Here is a 23111-nt window from a genome sequence, read left to right as displayed (position 1 = left end):
CTAACGATGGAATTGATATAAAGTGCTCTTAATTTACCGGGCTATCTCTGAACATCCAATTAAGTGTAAGCCAAAAATCATGGCAATATCAGTTCCTACCCCTCATCAACGACAATATTGATAATCAGGTTAAGGCAAAATCCAAATATCAGAGTACCTAAATCCCATCAAATTGACCACAAGTTATCTTCCATGCCATGTTCTCTACTTCATCCTCGTATTGAAATTTACATTTTAGAACCCCTATATAGGGAGTAAACTACTACCCGTGAAAACCATTTCAGAAAGCAGTCTAATTTGAAAATATCAACTATGCTATTTTCCTTCCAAAGTTCGTAATAAACTGTCTCCATCATAGTTCGTTAAACGAAGTACACACTTGAACTGTATACCAAATCTTCACCGTCAAAATATGAAAAATAAATATTGTCGAAAGCGTTATAAACCCCTTAGACGAGAACCAAGAAGATGAGCACACAAGCACAACACAAAATCCAAAGAGAATGGGGTAACTAACCTTTGAATCCGTGTAGTTGATTTGACTTGAAGCCATCTTGCCCAGAACCATATTACTTAACTACGTAAGTGCATCTGACCGAAGCGAGCATTTTATGAAGAAGAAAGCAGTTTGTCGCACATTCAACTCCCTTGTTGATATACCAATAAAAGTTGGTCGCACTGTGTAGAAAGTCGAACCAACTACCTGGAATACCAGTAAGAAATAACACAATAAAATATACAGTACTGAACCGTTCTAGGTTTTACAATAGTTAATTGGGGATAATAGCAAACAAAGAATATAACAAAAAAAGAAATGTAAATAACAAACAAAGGTCTGACTGTCTAACATTATAAGATTTATTACTCAAAGACATTTCTTGGAACCTATCCTCCTCTCCCTCATGCCTTTACCCCTCTTGCTACTACTCCTTCCCCCTCCGCTCCTCATGCCCCTCATAATCCTCAACTCCTCTAGTCCGCTACAAGAATCAATGGATTTATACAACTACTCAAGGAAGTACCCAATGAAAAAGAATCCATGATGTTCTGAAAAACCGTTTGAGTGACCGCATACGTAAGCATCGCAATAAAATTGGATATCGTCTTTTATCCTGAACAAAAATGGCATAGTTTATGGTTGCACTGCCTGTACAGTTTACGATGTATATGGTGCCATTATGCGTTCCGTCTTTCTATTTGTTGGCCTATAATCGTTGTTAATTACTCCTAATAAACTTTTAAATAACGACAAGTTTAAAAAGCATTGCTAAGAGCCTTCCATAAACCGCTCTGATTGGATGCAAAAGCTTCCTCATTCTATAACAAGTTTGCAGTGTCATACCTATGAAAATAACTTTCTTCTTTTGCAATTATCGTTTCTCCTTTCAAATAGGTCAATTTGATATATTTTAAAAATCATTAAACAGCAGCTTAAAACGATTAGTGTGAAGCCAATTAACGAAGAAAGAACAAAACTTTGACAAAATTCAACTAATATCAAAGATTTCCAAATCAGCTTTCTTCATATTCTTGTTTCTTCAAAAACAATTACACTTGTGCACTATCGAATAATTGCATGATGTGTGTTTCAAACTGTGCTATTATAAGTTTAACACTTAACTACGGGACATGTATCCGTAACTACCATAAACCCTAGTCGGGGTGGCACAGTACAATCATGTTTTTTTTCCTACACTGTAAATTAACCGGCACTTTAGATGTATCAACAAAAAAATCCCCTTGGATTTTATTCTTATTAGGCTTTTTACTTTATAATTGGTTACACTTACACATGTACATAGAATATTATAAAGCTCCCCTATGATGGTTCTTGAAGTTGACTTGCACGTAAATTCCAAAACACTTCATCGAATGAAGGGCGGACGACTGGACGTGTTGATGATTCTCGAGAAATGCTGGCTATTGAAATAACGGTTGTCAGTGCGGCCACTTTCGCAGATATGCATCATACTTCATCCGACAAGTTATAATTATAAAAATTTCGCTTTTCCCAACTTCAAATGCACCAACTATATCAGGGGTTTAAATCTCCGTCTCTAACCACCGTCCAAGGCCGGATCAAGCCTACCCTAATCAAATGAAAGGAAACAAGAGAAATTATGAATACATGGAATTGCCGTCACTCATCATAAAATGTCTGACTTGCCATGAATCCGACTCACCATCAATCTCTAACAAGCCTAATGTTGAATTCAACACGACTCTCAATCACCTTCGGAAGCCAGAACCAGACTTCCAACATTTAATGTTGGCCAATAAAACTAACGATGGAATTGATATAAAGTGCTCTTCATTTACCGGGTTATCTCAGAATATTTAATTAAGTGTAAGCCAAAAATCATAGCGATAGCACTTCCTACCCCTCATCAACGACAATATTGATAATCAGGGTAAGGCAAAATTCAAATATCAGAGTACCTAAATCCCATCAAACTGACCACAAGTTATCTTTCATGCCATGTTCTCTAGTTCATCGTGGTATTGAAATTTACATTTCAGAGCCCCTATATAGGTAGTAAACTACCTGTGAAAACCATTTCAGAAAGCAATCGCAATGATTTGAAAATATCATCTATGCTATTTTCCTTTCAAAGTTCCTAATATAATGTCACCATCATAGTTGGTTAAATGAATTACACACATTTGAACTGTAAACCAAATCTCACCGTCAAAATATGAAAAAGAAACATTGTCGAAAGCGTTATAAACCCCGTAGACGAGAACCAAGAAGATGAGCATACAAGCACAACACAAAATCCAAAGAGAAAGGGGTAACTAACCTTTGAATCTGTGTAGTTGATTTGACTTGAAACCATCTTGCCCAGAACCATATTACTTAACTTCTGAAGTTCATCTGACCGAAGCGAGCATTTTATGAAGAAGAAGAAGAAGAAAACAGTTGGTCGCACATTCAACTCCCTTCTTGATATACCAATAAAAACTGGTCACACTATGTAGGAAGTCGAATCAACTACCTGGAATAACAGTAGGAAATAGCACAATAAAATACACAGGACTGAACCGTTTTAGGTCTCACAATACTTGATTGTGGATAACAACAAACAAAGAATGTAGTAAAAAAAAGAAATGTAAATAACAAACAAATGTCTGACTGTCAAACATTATAAGAGTTATTATTTAAAGACATTTCTCTTAACCTATCCTCCTCCCCTTCATGCCTTTACCCCTCTTGCTACTCCTCCTTCCCCCTCCCCTCCTCATGCCCCTCATAATCCTCTACTCCTTTAGTCCGTTATAAGAATCAGTGAATTTCTACAAATACTGAAGGAAGTACCCAATAAGAAAGAATCCATCATGTCCTTCTCTTCACCACCACCACCACCACCCCAATCCCCTATCTTTCCCTCCTCATTCCGGCCCTTTTTTCCTTCCCCTACTCTCCCTTATCCTTTCCCCTTATGCCTTACTCTACTCCTACTTCTCCCTCCCTTCCCCTACACACCTTAGTCCCGCCTTCCCCTACCCCTTATTCCTTTTCCCTAGATCCTGTCGCGATCTACATCCAAGAAAACGGTCTTCACTTGTTTCTGCGTACTCTCTCCTACAAGAACCAAGTCGAACAATACTATAGAAATGAGGTTAGTTCATTTCTTAATCTAAATGAGCAACTTCTCTAAGAAACAAATTAAAAATAATTCACAGAATAAATACTAAAACCTGAAACATTAGTGACCATGTGAATCAGGTGTAGAAAATAAGTAAAGGATGCCCAAACTCACAACCTTTGTCCACGCTACAAAATAAACCTGTCCTAAGGTGAGGCGTCACCGAAGATTTAATTAAAAATTTTAATTACTCTATTGCCCCTTGCAGTTTTCCACGATATGATCTCATTCTACATTGACATTTAATTTTATCAGCTAGTTCTCTTCTTTATTGTTTATTATCATTTCCAACAATAAATATCAAGAAATTTATCGAATATAATAACAATTTGATGGTGTTTTTCCTAAAGACAATGAACTATCCATAATACACATCCCCTTTTTTTCCTTCTAATTAAACTTTAACAATAAAAAAAACAACCTTAAGCAATTGAATTCATTTTTTACACTGGAAACATGCATGAGCCAGCCAAAAAAATTACAATCTAAAAATTTGGATGAAAATGTGAATTTAAGATCTGGTGAGCCTTTACAAGTTTTAAATAAACCGTAATTTGGAGATACCTAATTTAAATCGCCAAGTCGTCAACCTCACTATCAATGTCGACCTACTTCGTTTAACCTTCCCGCTCCTTCCGAAACATTAATCAAAATAAATTATCGAAAGATATTTCAAATGTCGTTCAAATTCGACCATAGATTTCAAACTGAAAACACTCGATTAAACATTTATTTTACTCACTACAGTATGAAAACATCCAAGATAACTGTCGGGTCATATCCCTCATCAGCATCAGTATCACAAAAGTTAGTTTGCCAGTAAAATATAAGGTTTTGTTTTTTAGTCTCCAATCCGCAGAAAACCACATAGGGATCTCCTCCCTCCCTACTCCCTATGTCTCCCTTCCTCTACTAAAGGAAGAAGAGATTTCAATTTTTTTTTAAAAAGAGCTATATCCATGTAAGAACATTAATCGCCAGTTAAAGCAAAAGCAATGTACTCATCGTTTCCATAGTACACCTGAAATGACCAACATGGGTGAACTTACCAGAGCTGATGTGTCCGCTAACAAGAAGAATGATATTTTTTTTTAAAAGAACTGAAAAGGATAAAAACACCGCCTCTAATAAATGAATTAGATGGTACATTATGGGAAGAAGCAGAGCAATTTTAAACATTTAAAAAGTCACATGCCAGTGAATATCAGTAACACAAATATACAATAAACTTTAAAAAAATTGATTACTAACCATACAAGTAACTCCACCAAGAATTGTTGACAACACCGTACCATGTCCTGAGGAACGCACCAATCGTGTACCTGAGGAGTAGCAAATAGCACAAATAACTGTAACACTCTCTCAACGTGTCATTCAATACAGTTTCAATTAAACTATACACTCATGATAGAATACCAAACCAAATTTACATCTTGAGCATCTAGGTTATGCATTAAAGTTACAGGTGCAACGATGGGGGTAGATATGTTCATCAACTACTATCATTTATCATGGCAATATCAACCATCATCCAGTAAAAACAGGAGTAGAAACCTCAATTAGGTAGAAACTGGTCCGATTTGAACCAACAAAAAAAAGTCATAACCATTTTTGCGGACAGATTTCTGTGATACCTGAAGACCTCAGATCACCACAAAAATCAAACACTCCTAAAATCACAAAATTCAGTAAAGACATGATAAAATTAAAAAATCGGAGTATTAATTAACCTATATCGACACAGATACACATCAGTCTTGTTATCATGGAGACGGAAAAGGCAATGTACCCATGGCTAAGACATCACTCAATTGATCATCACAATGCACTCTTTTTTCTTAATTTAGCAATAGAACATAAAGAGAGTAATCAAGCGACAATATACAACTCGTCCTCCTTCTCTTTCCCCAATTCCTATCCACTGGCGCCCCTCCTCTCCATTCTCCTTGTCCTCTTTCCCTTTCTCTTTCCCTTTCCCCTTCCCCTCCGTATCCTCCTCCTTCCTCCATCTCCCCATACTTCCCTTCCTCCACATCCATTTTTCCTCTTACTTATACTCCTCCCTTTTATACTCTGACTACCCCTCTTCCCCCTATCTCCTTCTGGATACAACCCGGACAAACCCATAAACATAGACTAACTATAAGAAAAAGTTATACCCAAGTAACCCGGCAAACCCAAATAGCCACATTCTTAATTGACGCTATAAACAGGTGCACAATTACAAACCACAGCTCAATATACCAAATTTATTCAGCGTTATTCAGCCTCAGTCCAAATTCCAAAGTATGTATGTTCATAGTACAACCATTATCCATACTGACACCGACTATAAGCGAGTATTAAGCCACACGTTTCCTTAAAATTGGCATTAATTTAAAAACTCCATCATAAACTAAAACTATAAATTAACACTAAGTATAAGCGGGTATTTGTTCATGAGCTCCGTCATCTCCAATTATCCGTAACTTTAGCTGACATTCATGGAGACTGAGCAGATCTTTTAGTAGATGAATGAAAACCCTTGCCTATTCTACAATGTTTTGGAAGATTAGACATGACACAGCAAGGAACCAAGCCCTCTCATTATGGTACAACATGTAGTTCGCACAATTCGAAGCCCATCTGAACATCTGCCATGATCGAAGAAACAAGTTCCTAACCACAAACTACTGCCTGCATTCCTTTTAGTATTTAACATCCTAGTTATTTCATCTCATCCATTACTTTTGAATTAGCTTTTGCAAATATAATTACAAAAAATATCAATGTTATGAAGAAGATTAAAAGCCATGTAGAATCACCAATCAAGGTGCAGCCATAAAGATTGAATGCAGGACTCATTCCAGAAAAAACATGCATAATATAAAAATAATTTGTTAGAAAGCACATTTCAATGTATATGACTGCTATATAGGGGAGCATATCTAATAACAGTATCATCTAACAAGAGTTTAAACTAAGCTCAGGGATCACTAAAAAGATATTTTTTGGGTACTATTTTCCCCTACTCCTTGGACCCAACCTACTTTGGAAGGCTTGGCCCCAGAATGGTCCAGCCAGTGAGTGTTCGCTTCCATCTCACCTTAAATTAAGCATTAGAGAGCTCGAAATAAAAGCTAGTTGTTTTAGATTCAATATTTCTATCAAATGCAGAAGTTCAAAGCAAAAGCTCCAACATCAATCAGAATAACAATAAAACAATAGTTGATATTATCATGAAGTACAACTCCACATAACTCTCTCCAGAAATTTCTAGATTTAAAAGTCTACGAAGAGGACGTAGAAAAGAAAATTACCTTCTTCCCATGAGTTAGACTTAGATGAATATGTGCATTATCGAACATGTCATTCCTTATTAGAGTGGTAACTATAGCTTCCTTCACCCTGCATTGAGGATATGTATATGTAAGAGCTAATAATATGGCTCTGTAGGTGAAAATCATTCAATATACAGCCATAATCACTTCCTTGCGAGTTGGAATATCGTTGAACGCCAAAGCTTTTGCTAAATCAAATAATTAGCAGAAGCCATATTTGGTCCAAAATAAGGTATCAACATTACAAGTTTACAACCCATATTGAGTTAGAAATAATGCGTGCCAATCATGATCACGTCATTCACAAGAAACTCTTTTATTTAGACTTTAAAAAATAGAGATCTCTCACTTAAAAAGCCGTCACAGGAAGAAACTACAACATTACACCATTGTCGCAAGTGCTACCCACGAACGACAAGATAATGAGGGGGTTGGATGTACGCAGTTTTAACAATGTAATAACATCTAGAGCATGTTGTTTCAGGATGACCCATAATGTAAATTGCGTTGAACATTGCACAGAATGACTGCTGCTAGTTGACCCAAAAAAAGCACAATCAATTTAGTGAGCCCTTTTATTTTATTACTACACAACATAATCAAGAGCCAACGAAAATTGTATTTGGCTCCAATTTTCACTGACCTGTCCAGATGCTCCTCAAGCTTAAATATTTTTCCTTTGTAGATTCTGAGTCCTACCCAGACTGAATCACCCCCTTGTACCACTGAATCAAAAACTGAAACCTTGAACGGGCACCAGTACAAAAAAAAGGCAACAAAGATTCATGTGGTTAGTGCATAAGCAATAACCAATATAAGAAAAATAAATCAAGACACTCTCAACAAAAATAAGAAACAAAGTAAAAGAACCCCAGATATATAGCTTCTCAATATTGTAGTTACCTTTGCACTTTCACGCGGTAAAATCGCATCCCCTACCCATGCAAGCAACTTCTCATTTGCTGGCACAGAAAGACCGGGAGAGGGTAAGCATGGACTCAAAGGAGAAAATGATCGTTGAACACGACGCTTAAGAAAGGCATAAAATGGTAAACATTGTTCCAACAAGTCATAGTACGAAGGTGGAAAGGGCTGAGACATGAAAATAGAATAGAATTATCAAAAGGAAAAGGCACTGAAAATCAAACCATTGCCACAGTTAAAGGAAAACACGAATCAGAACGCACTAATTCAATAGCATTTTAACATTCAGCCACATGGGGGATATAGGCATATAGCCCAAATATATTCTTGAAATTTTATTATAATCATTTTTTTTACAGTAGAAGACAGTTACCAAGATATAGCGTGAACAACTTAAAAAGTAAAAAATATTTTTTGAATGATACAGCGTGAACCTTCCCATAAGGAAGCACCTACTCATCATACCCAATTGTTAAGATTAGTATCAATGAATTAAACACAAACTGAAAGAAAACAGAAGACCAAACCTTGGGATATTTGAGTTCTGTTTTAAAACCTGTTGATTTATGGACACTTCCATACCACCATGGAGCCCATACACCCATCTATGGGTTCTGGACCAGCTTCCCATCTGCAGAAGAAGAAATACATTTAAAATCTTAACTATAGCTGCAACTGGACTTCTGAGTCAATTGAAAACTACTTCCTTTGTCCCAATCATTTATTTACCTTTGATTAAAATACCCCTCACAAAGAATAAAAACAGTAAACAAATGATTGGGACGGAGGGAGTTTTATTTTAAGGAACTCTGCGAAAATGCAGCCAAGAGCATTTAAGTGGCCAAGTAACACTTATTAGTTAATTACTCAGTCCCTTGTGGCAGTCAGGCTAATAAGCCAGATGTATTAAGCTGAGTATCAATGACTCTTAAGCACAGACTGAATCTTCAATACCAAATTCCGTCTATATCTTATCAGTTTTATTAGGCATGCATGACAAACAAAAACATACACAATGCCGAAAGAGATAAATGTATCCATGCATTACACAATGATGGAATGATCTTTCATTCTTCATAAATTATCACAGTGTTGAGAAGTTGTGAACAGAGAAAGCAATGTTATTCGTGCAAATTCCTTACTTGAGCATAGCAGGCTGGAAGGGGGTATTCAGATCCTCACAAAGACCATGTAAAGTTCCCTACAACCACACAACGGAAAGAAGAAATATTTATCAGTCTTCGTGCGTAAAAATTACTAAAAACAAGAAAAATACACAAATTTGCAGCATAGAGTTCTAGTTACGGTAAACACAAAAACAGGATCGATAGAACAAAAAACACTTTTCACTATGCATGGTCCAGGCCATATCAGCAATTTAATTACTAATGGAAACAAGAAACTGGTAAAAGATAACATGACTTGCAGACAACTGATATCCCATATCCCATTGAATGTATAGACGCTGTGAAATGTCAAGGAAGCCAGTACAAACTTCACATTGGAACATGTTTGTATTTCCCGTATCTTACAATTTAGCTAGCTAAGCACCGAAAAAAAGTGAACCCACAAATTCACATTCAACAAACATCTCAAGATAAAAACTGATGTAGAAGTTTGCCTTAACCTGTGGATCTCGTTGAAGTTCTCCAGCATCAACGATCGCTGGTGGATTTCCCAGATCATGTAGCTCACTGTATATGGTGACCAATGTAGCTAAACCAACCTCGAGAAAAGTCGGGGGCGCAACCTCATTGAATGATGGCTAGCAAACAAGTTCAAAAAACAGATAATATGATTATAAGGATTTGATTTCTTCATCAGAATATTTTGTCCACTTCACATGGTCCTCACTGATAATTTTATTAGATATATGAATTATTAAAAGACCTAACGACTAACCAAAATCCAGAAGTTTACGACTCTTAGGAGCATACTTACCAGAATGTCCAGTGGATTTCGTATCACTATGATGTGCTTTCCCCTCTCCTCCAATTCGCTTGACAAGCCAGGAAGGCGTTGTTTAGCCATGTGCTGAGACCAAAAGTAGACTACTATTATGAGGGCATTATTTCTTTGCCTAAAATCATGAATACTAATGAACGGTGACAACAATTGCAACAGAAACAACGACGATGTTACTCCAATGCCTCGAAGGTTGCCGCATATGAAAGGGAAAGGGAGGGTTGGAGACTCAAATTTATGCTGACTTACTCATGTGTTAGCAACACAGAGAGACCATTTCCGGATAGGAAGACCTATAATGAAGAACCACAAGTCAGCCCAGGTGGGTTTAATTAAATACTACAAGCAAGCTAACATTTGTCAACAGATTAAGAATAGCAACGAGAATCAGCAGAAACCTGAACGTGGCGCATAAATTCCATCCCCAAGGCCCTGACCCACAGCACTACCCATGGCCCTGTCCACGTATCCAATGAGTGCATACTGGCAGCAAACTTAAGACACCACAAGTAAAAGCGAAGTGTTATAATACGATAAGCAAGAAAACATACGTAAATAGATGGCGAACAGCAACAAGAATCGGTAGTAACCTCTAGGTCTGCTGTGCCATGTGCAGCATTCAGGGTTAGTAAATACAAACCCAGGAAATGCGTGGAGATGCTGGAAGCTGGTTAGTAGGCAGCCTAGATACCTGAAAGGTAAATAAAAAATTGTCATAAATTAAGTTTAGAAGGGCTGCCAGATAGCCTTTGAGCAGTCGCTTAGAGGAAGAGAAGGTGCAAAAGATAAGCGGTAATGGAAACAATAAAACTAAAGTCACCACAAGTAAAAGGGAAAGAATTAAACACGACAAGCAAGAAAGCATATGTAAATAGATCCAGAACATCATCTCTAAATGACTTCATTATTTCTCTCATGATTCAGACTAAATTCCTATTCTCTCATCCTGTGTGTACCGAGTCTGCATAGATGAGAGACATTTCACATTGTTGTTCTCACCTTCCTTATCGGGAAATTGTGTCGTCCTCTTAACCCAACTTATATTTCATAAATGAGCTTATTATCTTAATTAACCCTAAACGTAACATTAAACATCTATTTACCTCTCACCAACCTTCCCCGCACTACCATCTATGCCCTTACTACATGCTAAGATCAAGCCGCACAACATCCTGCAATAATACTGTTGTTATTACCTGGCCTGTCACTGAAATTCTGAATGCAAGGGTTTCTCCCTTGTTAATAGCTCGGGTGTACTGGCAAGAGCTCCATACTTGTTTCCTTGACTCGACATTTCAGCGTGCTTCCAGATTATGTCCTGTGTTTACATACGGAAAACAGTAAGAAAAACATATTTAAAAGTAGCAGGTAGTGGTTTGTCGCAACAAAAAAATTGACAGATCAGATATCTCAGCCATGAGGTATCCCTACAGCGTGTTTCTCAGTAGTCCAACAGTACCAATTACAATAAAATTACGAATATTCTTAACAAAGCCAAAAATTCACCTGACCTTCTGAACTCATCTGGTCTTCAATGAGCTCAGAAATGAACACCCTTGGCAAAGGACCCTTGAGATTTAAGGATGTAAAACTCCAACCAGTTGGTGGATCCAGTCCCATTCTCACTTTGCGAACTGCAGAAGATAATATTATGATTAAAAAGAGCAACTCAATTATTAAATTGGCAACACCTCATTTTATTGTGCAGTAGTCACTTGGTGCAATTCTCGACACGATTTTCATGATGAGTTAACCGTAAATAAGGGTTAGAATGCACACATCACAAGAAATCTACCAGTACAGATCTCAACGATAACATTGCATATTACCTTGGACCTTCATTTCCTCCTCAAACTCAAATATATGAAGCTTCCACTGTTACAAAATGCAAAACAAAAATTAGAATCTCACAAATATATAAGATTGTACTTCAGTGCAAGGGTCTAACACTTTACTGCACAGTGAGTCCATAAATTGACAGATGCACCTTACAGCAATTGAGGCCCTCAGGCACGGACTTTTATTGTCCAGTTTTATTGCTTAACAGAAAGTAGGGGTGTAGTTCTGTATAATAATATCTTTAAAATATAATGGGACACTGAACGACCTCACTTAAAGGACAAGATTTCTTGAGGACCATGATTTGTCCACTGGAATCGACATCATGCCTTGCTGCGAGACACTCCATAACAGAATTTCTCATCGTTATAAATTAGTTAGGGAAAGGAAAAAGCCTATGATACTACTAACCATATAGTAGAAAGGATATTGGCAAAATGAGAAAGTCATTTAATTAATCAGTTCTCGAACTCACCTCCAAAAACTCGGTTCCGGTCAAAGTTATGGCCTTCTGAAAGGCGTCATTTTCTCGTTCAGATGATTGATCAGGATCTGTCCAATTAAGATTTAGTCTTCCCACTCTAGATGATAAGTACGTATTGATTATGTATTTTGGCAAGAGATCTGAATTGTATTGGTTGATTCCGTTGTCTGCAGCATCAACTGCCTGCCGCCACAATGGCCAAATTGTGAATACGAATTTAGCAGTATAAAGTTATCCACTCAGCATCTCACCACTCACAGGCACAAGTCAACCCCTCCTTCCCCATATGCGAGGTACAAATACCTCAACAAAGTTCTTGTAGACAGCTAGAAACAAGTTATGCACATCTGGGTGTTCCTGATCAACTTCAAGCTGTTTCGCTATTATCTCTTTTCCATAATGCTACAAATCCAAAGATAAGTATCATCAGACAAATTCAACTAAAATAAAACATTCCGAAAACATATAAAATCCCACTAAACCAAAATCGAACTCAAACCAATAATACTTACTCCCTTTGTCGCAATCATTTGTTTACCTTTGATTAAATACCTCTCACAAATAATATAATAGATAAACAAATGATTATGACGGAGGGAATATAAATTGTACACATGCTCAACATTTCCATAAAACAAGTGTCTACCCCACTGGCTATAAAAGATAACCACTTCCTCTATTCATTTGGATTCACTCCATTTGCCTGTGCGTTCAAATTAATTCACTACAGTTCACTTTCGGCAATTTAACCCACAAAGCACTCCAATGCGAGTGCGGGCAATACTCTTCTCTAAATTATTTGTTCACTTAAAACATTGGTCCAAAAGCAAACGAAGTGAATTCAAGTGAGCGGAGAAATTAAGTTACACTAAGGGCAAATATAAAATCATGCGAAAAAAGAAAGCGATTTCAATGAGACATTTCGTCGAGCACCTTATATACAAGAACAACACTGCTAAGTTTAGTATCAAATTCTCGGATTTCCAACCATCAATTACGAAAATTAGTTCAAAACTGGATGTCGAGAATATTACCTGAGCAAAACCAAACCACCTCGAAACGCAAAATCCAAACCCGTGAAAGCTAGGGTCGAAGTTCCATCAATCAAGGCAGTGAAACGAGAACGGAACGAAATAGCTTTGAAATCATCAAAAGCGAATAGAAATTCAGATCAACAGCCCATACCTAGGTTTTGCCGACGGAACTCAATCGCAGTGAGAGAAACAAGAGAGGGATGAGAATAAGTGGTGGAGTGAAATGGCTGAGGGAAAAGGTGAGATTGTGGCTGTGATTTTAGGATAAATGGAGGGACGAGATCTTGAAGAAGGATCCAACGGTGGAGGATGCACTTGAGGCCAGACTGTTCTTTTTAAAGGTTAGGGATTCCTTATTTTTGCATTCACCTACTCCATCCCAATCCTCCACCCATTATTTCTTCAAAGATCAAATCTTTTCCTTCAATTATTTCCTTAAATTGAAAAAAAAAATCAAAACCCAGATACCCAAATCACCATAAAGCTTAGAACTTTGTTCAACAATGGCAGCACCTCAAGAACCCTTAATAATAAGGGATAAACAAGAGATGAGAAAATGGTCAAGATCAATGAAAATCAAGGGCAAAACAATAGGTTTAGTACCAACAATGGGGTTTCTTCACAAGGGTCATATTTCTTTAATAAACGAAGCACATAAACATGCCGAATTAATTGTAGTATCAATCTATGTAAACCCAGGTCAGTTTACAACATCTGAGGATATTTCAACATACCCATCTGATTTTAATGGTGATTTGAAGAAATTAAAGTGTGTTAATGGTGGTGTTGATGTTGTTTTCAATCCTTATAATTTGTATGATTATGGAAATGGTGGAAAAAGAGAGAAAGTTGAAGGGAATGTTGTGGTGTCATGTGTGGAGGAAAGTGGAGGTGGACATGAAACTTGGGTTAGAGTTGAGAATTTGGAGAAAGGTTTGTGTGGGAAAAGTAGGCCTTTGTTTTTTAGAGGTGTTGCTACTGTTGTTAGTAAGCTGTTTAACATTGTGGAACCTGATGTTGCTGTTTTTGGTAAGAAGGATTATCAACAATGGAGGATCATTTCTAGGATGGTACGTATACGAGACTCTTTCTTTGTTTTTCCGTCTTGATCATTTGTTTGCCTATTATATTCAGTGTAAGAGCCTTAAAAGGTATTTAATCATAGGTAACCAAATGATTGAGATAGAGGGAGTATTAATTATGGCTTTCTTTTTGTTTTGCCACTTTTTTCATCAAAGTTGTTCAATACAGTCCGTGACCGGACTTTTTTCGTTAAAGTAATTGGGTCCGAGATAATGCGTGAAGATGATGGATTAGCAATGAGTTCTCGCAATGTCTATCTTTCCAAAGAGGATAGGCAAAAGGTTAACACTTAACCTTTATGTTTTTCAATATCCTTTCCAAATTCATCTCGGATTTGTCATATCTTCGCTTTTTGCATCGCAGGCTTTGTCTATTAGTAGATCTCTCTCCAAAGCAAAACACGCCGTGGAAGAAGGGATAATCAATTGCAAACAGTTGCGGGAGTCGCTTATCCAGGCATTAGAGGAAGCTGGTGGAAATGTCGATTATGCAGAGGTATTCTATTTTTTTCTAATATGCAATTCAAGGGGTTATATTAATTTGATCTTTTTTTTTTTTTTTTTTTTTTTTTTGTAATGTGAATAATTTGGAAGCAGATTGTGGACCAACATACCCTAGAAGTAGTTGAAGAGGTCAAGAACCCGGTTGTGTTTTGTGTTGCGGCTTGGTTTGGAAAGGCGAGATTGCTTGACAACATAGAAATCAATGTGTAGAACTAGGGTGATTTTTCTGGAATTGTATCAAAATTGCCAAGAATTAAACTCATTTATCACAAGAGGTACTTCACTGCTGCTCTATGCTTTTTTTCATGCCCAACTTTAAGGAATCGTAAGAAAGCGTAACAAATTTATACTTTGAATAGCTTCAGATTACAATGTCAATGTCGGAAATCGCTTTCGCTTTGGTTTTCTTGCGATTGAAATGAGATGTGCTGTTTGTCTTTTGTAGTTTGTATGTTCACATCTTACCAAAACTATACACGCTTTTAAGCATGGGATCATTTAGATTTTGCCATAAATTATTATATGGAACTTTGTTTTGATTCATTTGTTAAGATGCTCATAACATAACCAGTTTGACAAAAATTACTGCAGAAAAACAAAACAAGGAACAAGCGAGAAATTGAAACTGTATGTCTAAGAAGTAAGAAACATTATAAAAGAACTCAAATTTTGAATGATGATTATCTGGGCAAATAATTGGAAATAGTCTAATTAGGGGATTCTACCCATAGAGGTAACGTAGATTTGCTAAGACACGAGGGACCCTGATAAAATTCTTCGATTTTCTGATCTAAGCTTAAATCTAGACAACCATGTCGCACCTTTTTATTTTATCGGAAATGAGATAGTTGATTTCATAGTTATCAGTGTAGTAGATACAATTAGGCTTACAAATAGGAGGAGACGCCTCCACGGAGAAGGACGAGTTATGACCAAGGAAAAGTGCCCTATTTCCCAAACTCTTCTTTTCTGTGGCCTCTCCGGTATCAACGTCTATCTCACACACTGTGAAGCAACCAAGCTCTAATGTATAGGCGTCATAATCTTCTAGCTCCCGCAAAACCAGCAACAACACTCCGTTTGATTCTACCAAGTAAGACAAGTCTGGGGATGTGCACTGAAACTCTAAATCTGCCACAAGCCTTGGCCTTGCCGGAGGACTTGAATTCCCCATCGCTATAATTTTGCCATGTTGCTCCACGGCATAGAATTCTCCCTTGTAAAAAGTGATGTCAAAGAATATTGAATTATGTGTGTTGAGCAGGGTCCATTCTTTATCCCCGCTTTTCCAAAAAGCCAAATCGTGATTAGCCGGAAATATCATGGCCAGCACGTAGTCCGTATTAGTTGATGGGTTTTCCGACAACACAAATTTATCATACATAAACAGGTATGATTCGCTATGCAAAGGCCACGAATACGATCTCATCGTCACGATATGGTTCGGGAAGGCAGGGGGTTGAATAACTTGCTTAGTAATCGGGTTCACTAAGGTAATGTTCAAGCCTATTTGGGTGACGTAAATAAGCTAACCACGTGAAGAGTAGTACCTCCAATCACCCAGCACGTCCACGTCTTTCTCCGGTGGGAACAATAAACTCAGGCTCATGTTGTCGGGGTTGTCCTCCGGCCCACCAGGTATGGTTGATGGCGTAGGCAGCTCAACTGGCAGAACCATACGGTTGTAGAGGCTGTAAAACCGACGTCTTGATGTGCACGGAGGTTCTGCAAGTAATAGCCATGGAGTTTGGATTGATGACATTGATCTTTTTGCAATTTTCATGGCTTTTTTCCAATCACTACACATACATTAAAATCTTCATGAAATTCGATTGACTCGGCAATCTTCTTCCATATGTCTAATGGTAAATCACTCCAGTTAGCCATATGATATGATTGGTGTTGGATATTAGGATTTTGAAATATTACGTACGTAGATGATTGTGCAAGTATTTGATGAATTTTGGTAGGTGTTGTATGAAAAATTCTTAGGTACACCCGGTGTATAAAAACTTTCCTAAAAGATGGTGTATTTTGTATAACTAGGAAATTTGGGACTTGGGTCTTATGAATAATAAGTTTCACAATATACCCTTTTATAATGAAAGATAAATCTCATTAATAATTTTCTCGAGTCACCATGATTATTCGACCCGTTTTCACAATCAATAAAAACCGACTAATGGAAATCCAAATTCCAATAGTTTCATCAGCTATAACTGCATGAAAAATAAGGTCCACCGGATGTACAAGAATCTCATACACCCTAATCAATGAGATGCCTTTGTTTTTATTTATGGGTTTAAGATTATGTTCTCTTATTCATGGAGAATTTATTCAATTTCTAATATTCTCATTGGATAGGATGTACGATGACATGGTACACCCGGTGTATAACACCTAACCTGCCAATTTATTAAGATTATGTTCTCTTTTTTATGGAGAATTTATTCAATTCCAATACTCATTGGATAGGGTGTACGATGACATGGTATATCCGGTGGGTGCATAGCACCTAACAGGCCAATTTATTCAATACTAAACAAAGATACTTCCTCGCTTTGTTTTATTGCGAATTTGTGACCGAAACTATACACGTGTTTTTAAGCATCAGATCATTTAGAGGCCGACTTCGTAAATCCCCACTAAACTAAAAGAATAAGAAACTCTCAAAGTTTTCCTGCCCAGTTAATTGACATAGTGGTGGGCCATGCTGAAATTATAATAATTACTACTCCCTCCCAGTCACTATATTGTTCCCATTTGATATTGAAAGAGGATAATCGTTGCCTTTCTATTGATTAGGTTAAGACTATATATACAAAAGTCTAAGCTATCAATTAGGAACTAATTGCTGACTAATTGCTACATACAAGGAATACAATAACTTAAATATAGCAACAAATAATTTAGTAAATAATTACATATTTACTATTATTCTATCATACCCCCGCAGTCGAAACGGGAGGAACACGAACGTTGAGATTGTCCCGGAAATCATCAAAGAGTACCAAGGGAAGACCTTTAGTAAATATATCTGCAATCTGATGGCGAGACGGGATATGTCGAACACGAACTTCTCCGCGTTTAACTTTTTCACGGACGAAATGAATGTCCATTTCAATATGCTTAGTCCGTTGATGCTGAACCGGATTACCCGACAAGTAAATGGCACTGACATTATCACAATAAACCAAACGTCGCTTTGGGCATAGGTACATGAAGTTCGACCAACAGATTTCAAAGCCAACAAGATTCGGCCACAACATTAGCAACACCTCGATACTCCGCTTCTGCACTAGAGCGCGAGAGAGTGGGCTGCCTTTTCGAGGCCCAAGAAATAAGGTTGTCTCCGAGAAAAACGCAGTACCCGGACGTAGACCGACGTGTATCTGGACAGCCTCCCCAGTCGGCGTCCGTATAGGCTATTAACCGAGACGGGGGAGACTTATGAAGCCATAGGCCGTGATCAGCTGTCCTACGAATGAAACGAACCACTCGTTTGAGTGCATTCATATGTGCGTCCATAGGATTATGCATGAAAAGACATACTTGCTGGACGGCGTAAGATATATCGGGTCGAGTGAACATAAGGTACCGGAGTGCACCGGCTAAGCTACGATAGAGTGTCGGATCATGAAAGGGAGTCGACGCAGCATTCGCACTGAGCTTTGGTTTAGTATCAACGGGTGTGGCAGCGGGTTTACAAGAGGACATACCAGCTTTTTCAACAATCTCGTCGGCATACTTCTTTTGCGAAAGGAACATACTATCACCATGTCGTTGGACCGAAACACCCAAAAAATAACTTAGTGGACCAAGATCTTTCATAGCAAATTCCCGATGCAGATTACTCATAATAGATGCACGAAGAGCTTCGGACGAGCAAGTCAAAATAATATCATCGACATATAAAAGTAGATAAGCAATAAAGGTACCTTGCCGAAAAATAAATAATGAGTGATCGACCTTGCTATGTGTGAACCCGATTTTAGCAATGTAATCCGCAAACCGAGTATACCAAGCACGAGGTGCTTGTTTGAGACCATAAAGCGACTTTTGAAGTAAGCACACATGATCAGGCCGACTTTTATCCCGATAGCCAACCGATTGATACATATAAACCGTTTCATTAAGATTTCCATGTAGAAAAGCATTTTTGACGTCAAGTTGATTAATCGGCCAACACTTGGAAAGAGCAAGACATAATACAGTGCGAATTGTAGCCGGTTTCACAACTGGGCTAAATGTTTCACCGCAATCAACTCCAACTTGTTGAGTTTGCCATCACCTACAAGACGAGCTTTATACCTTTCAAAAGAACCATCAGAGTTAAATTTGTGACGAAAAATCCACATGGAACGGATAATATTAGCATGAGAAGGACGCGGAACCAAAACCCACGTTTTATTAGAAATAAGAGCATTAAATTCATCGTCCATTGCCGATTTCCAATTAGGGTCACAAAGGGCTGTCACTGGGTTACGGGGAACAGGGGAAATGACAGTGGTGTGACTCAAATTTTTGTCGTCGTTGGATTTAAAATATTTGGGGTTTGGTTTGTAAATGCCGTGGTCAGCTCGAGTAGTAGCTTTGACCGTAGGCTGGGCCGTAGTGGCTCGAGGAGCGGGTGCGGGTTGGACCACAATGGTAGGGTCAGGGGACACAACATGGACGGTTTCAGGGCTGGAGACAGGGGTCATGGGCTGGGTTGACGCTGTGGCAGGGGAAACCGTAGGCTGGGCAGACGTTGTAGCGGGTTGGGCAACGTCTGTCGTGGGCTGGGCTATTGTGGGAGAGGGCGGGTGGTTTGGGTCAGTGGGTTGGTTGGTTGAGGTCAAATGTCGAAGGACATACGGAGACAACTCGTCATCAAAGCATCTGTAAGTATTAGCGTCGGGACAATGAACTTTAGCGAAAGGGAAGACCGTTTCATCAAAGATAACATGTCGACTAATAATGATTTTATTTGTGGACATATCGAGACACTTATAACCGCGATGATTTGATGGGTAACCAAGAAAGACACAAGGAAGAGTTCGTGGTTGGAGTTTATGAATTTGTGTTGACGGAACAAGCGGAAAACATAAGCAACCGAAAACTCGAAGATGACCATATGTGGGAATCCTATTATATAGAATTTGGGTGAGAATTTTGTATGCTAGAGGTTTGCTTGGGATGATGTTCATGAGGTAGGTTGCCATGGCTAAAACATGATGCCAATGTTTGACCGGGATAGACGCGTGAAACAGAATGGTTCGAACAACATTGTTAACGGAACGAATTTTTCTTTCGGCTTTGCCGTTTTGAGAAGATGTGTGAGGACAAGAGAGGCGAAAAACCAGCCCTTGCTCAGGACAAAATTTTCGAAAAATATTATTAATAAACTCCGTTCCGTTATCACATTGTATCGATTTAATTTTACGCTCAAATTGTGTTTGTATTTGTGAATGAAATTGTATTAATATGGAATTAACATCATTTTTATGAGCTATTGGAAATGTCCATAAATAATTGCAATAATCATCCAAAATTAACAAATAATATTTATGACCCGACGAGCTAAGAACAGGGGACGTCCAAAGATCGCAATGTAATATATCAAATGGCATAAAAGTTCTAGTTTGAGAAGCAACAAAAGGTAACCGAACATGCTTTCCCAAAGGACACGACTGACAAACAGAATTGCTATTGTTTGGAGAACAATCAATTAATTTATTTTGACGAATAGACGAAAAAACAGGAGCTCCAGGCTGACCGAGACGGTTGTGCCATAAAGAAGACGCTAAGGCAGCAAAATGGGACGTGGAATCGGCTGACACTGGATAGAGGTTGCCTCGACTATTACACCTCATTAGACGAGTTCCCGTCCGCATATCCTTCACACAAAAGCCAAATGGATCAAATTCAACAGTGACCGAGTTATCACGGGTAAATTTCCGTACTGAAATTAAATTTTTGACTAGGGTGGGGGAATACAGGACGTTATTAAGGGCTAAGGGGGGATTGGGTTCGGGTAGATGGGTATTACCGAAACCTTTAATTGGAATGGAGTGTCCATTACCGACAATGATACCATTATTAATGCTCGTATTAACAAAAGACGTGAGTTTACCTTGATCCGATGTCATGTGAGAAGTTGCTCCAGTATCCATAACCCATGGTTCGGGTGGAGTGAATCCCAATGTCATCATTGCAGCCTCAATATCTGTTTGCGTAGGAACATTACCATCAGCAGTATAACCTTGAGCAGGACGGGGTCCAAGTACACCCTGTGAAGACGGGCGTCCAAAATTACGAACCCATGGGCTCGATGGATATGGACACGGTGGGTAGCCCCAAGAGGAGGGAGGCCACTGCCATGGTCCATATGCACCAGTCCATCCAGCGGCAGCAGGAACAGACGCAGCAGAGCCCGACTAAGCACCACTTTGTGTCGTCTTGTTTCCTTTCCCATTACCACCTTTACCTTGTCCCTTCTTCTTTCCACCCTTGTTCCCTTTCCCTTGCTGATTTCCACCATGCTTAGAATTCGATCGCCCATAATCGCTATCACCATTACCCCGAGCATAGAGAGCCGTGGAGTTGGAAGCAGCCTGTTTCGCAAGACAGGCTTCTTCAAGCGTTAGCATCGACCTAGCACTGTAGAATTCGGGCAAAGGGTCACGTTGGCGTATGAGAGTGCCTACGTGTCGATATGCCTCGGTGAGACCAGAAACGAGTTGTAGAACCAAGCGGCTATTGGAGACCGGAGATCCAACATTTTTTAACTGATCTGCCAAGGACTTCAAGCGTTGACAGTACGCTGAAGCCGAGGAAAAGTCGCCCATGTTAATATGCGAGAATTCCTGTTCGAGTGTCACGGCTCGAGAATTTTTGTTGTCCTGGAAAATATTAGCAAGGCGATTCCACGCTTCCATAGCCGTGGATTCAGCCTCAATAATAGTCTCGAGGAGTTCAGTAGTGACAGTGGAATAAATCCACTGGAGGACCGTCGCGTCTAGGGTTTCCCATAGATCTTTCTCGTCATCCGTCGAAGGGGCTTTGGGGGCGCCTGACTTCGGCTGGATAATATGATGAAGCACACGATTTGACTTCGCGTGATTCGTAAACAACGCCACCCATAAAGGATATTGGTCATTATCCATTCCAAGTTTGATCGGAATATGGTTGGTGATGTTGTTGACGGCAAGAGCAGGATGAAAAGTACTCTTTCCATCGGGGGCCATTTGAGTGACGTGAGGTCGGGTTTGAACGATTGATGAGAGAAGAAGAAATTGAGCGGAAGCAAGATCTAGAAGGCTGATACCATGAAAGAGGATAATCGTTGCCTTTCTATTGATTAGGTTAAGACTATATATACAAAAGTCTAAGCTATCAATTAGGAACTAATTGCTGACTAATTGCTACATACAAGGAACACAATAACTTGAGCACAATACTTAAGGAAAAATATTAAAATAAGAGTAAAAGAGTTGTGTGGGTTGGTGATAGGAGAGAGGGATGAATGATTAGTAGTTAAATAAAGAATTGTGAAGCCAAAACATAAAGGAAAGTAATAAAATAGGAGTAAAAAAGTTGTGTGAGGTTTGGTGATAGGAGAGAGGAATGAATAAAATAAGAGTAAAAGTTTTTAAAAATAGAAAGGAGAAAATTAGTTGAATAATCCGTTTCGGAAAAGAGGGAACATTATAGTGACTGGGAGGGTGTATAATTAACTAACAAAATGAAGTGGGATCCCATGTTATTCTATACAATCTTCTACACTACATTGTAATTGGGTACAAAATAAAGTGGATCAATTGATTGATTAATAATTGACTAATAAAAGAAAGTGGGTTTCAAACGAAAGGTTGGGCTAACCCAACTACTGAGATCCCAGACTGTCAGAATTAGATGACTATATTTTCTTAAGACTATCAAATTGGTTAGTATAGATTGTATTGATTGTATTGTATGGAACACAGCTAGAAATGGAACAGGGTAACCACCCTAGAAAGCAAGCAAGGAAATTGAAAGCAAGCAAGGAAATTGAGAGAAAGCAAGCACCAGAATTTATGGAAAGCAAGCACCCGAACGGGATACTCTTTCCTGGGTAGGGCTTAAAGCTATTAGACAGGCTAGTCTAGAAAAAGAATGAATATTCTATACAATTTTTATTCTATGCTGAGTATATAAATTATACATCAACAAATAACTTCTTCAAAAAAAAATTGAAAAAAATTACAAATAATTATTAATATAATTTATAGAATCATATTACAATATACTACATACTCCCTCCAATTCTGCCTATAGTTCCCCTTTCTCTA

The 23111-nt window shown here is 38.3% G+C and overlaps 3 protein-coding genes and 1 pseudogene across 4 annotated transcripts; 1 reads left to right on the top strand and 3 right to left on the bottom strand.

The window, feature by feature from the left end:
• Positions 1-1504: 1504 nt before the first annotated feature.
• On the bottom strand, positions 1505-9957 carry LOC141598623 (branched-chain-amino-acid aminotransferase-like protein 1; annotated as a pseudogene).
• Positions 9958-10019: 62 nt separating this feature from the next.
• Positions 10020-13447, bottom strand: LOC141598624 (2-oxoadipate dioxygenase/decarboxylase, chloroplastic/amyloplastic-like). Of its 2 annotated transcripts, XR_012523604.1 has the most exons (10): positions 13214-13447; positions 12483-12581; positions 12171-12362; positions 11964-12090; positions 11686-11731; positions 11368-11490; positions 11053-11174; positions 10447-10547; positions 10255-10350; positions 10020-10149 (listed from the first exon to the last, which is right to left on the bottom strand). XR_012523604.1 is itself a non-coding variant. In XM_074418325.1 (4 exons), exons 1-4 carry the CDS (start codon positions 12057-12059, stop codon positions 11061-11063), a joined length of 384 nt encoding a protein of 127 aa, XP_074274426.1. In that variant the 5' UTR covers positions 12060-12141; the 3' UTR covers positions 11058-11060. The 2 variants fall into 2 exon arrangements, 1 of the variants encoding a protein (XP_074274426.1); XM_074418325.1 differs by lacking the exons at positions 10020-10149; positions 10255-10350; positions 10447-10547; ... (1 more) ...; positions 12483-12581; positions 13214-13447 and having other exon boundaries at positions 11058-11174; positions 11363-11490; positions 11964-12141.
• A 141-nt stretch (positions 13448-13588) lies between these two features.
• Positions 13589-15240, top strand: LOC141598622 (pantoate--beta-alanine ligase-like). The gene is made up of 4 exons (XM_074418324.1): positions 13589-14287; positions 14465-14577; positions 14660-14791; positions 14893-15240. Exons 1-4 carry the CDS (start codon positions 13717-13719, stop codon positions 15007-15009), a joined length of 933 nt encoding a protein of 310 aa, XP_074274425.1. The 5' UTR covers positions 13589-13716; the 3' UTR covers positions 15010-15240.
• Positions 15241-15601: 361 nt separating this feature from the next.
• Positions 15602-16228, bottom strand: LOC141599872 (putative F-box protein At5g55150). The gene has a single exon (XM_074419998.1). The coding sequence runs from the start codon at positions 16226-16228 to the stop codon at positions 15602-15604; it is 627 nt and encodes a 208-aa protein (XP_074276099.1).
• Positions 16229-23111: the final 6883 nt, after the last annotated feature.

The sequence above is a fragment of the Silene latifolia genome, chromosome 9, assembly GCF_048544455.1.
Source record: "Silene latifolia isolate original U9 population chromosome 9, ASM4854445v1, whole genome shotgun sequence".
In the NCBI taxonomy this organism is placed as follows: domain Eukaryota; kingdom Viridiplantae; phylum Streptophyta; class Magnoliopsida; order Caryophyllales; family Caryophyllaceae; genus Silene; species Silene latifolia.
This window is presented reverse-complemented; position numbering and strand designations above follow the sequence as displayed.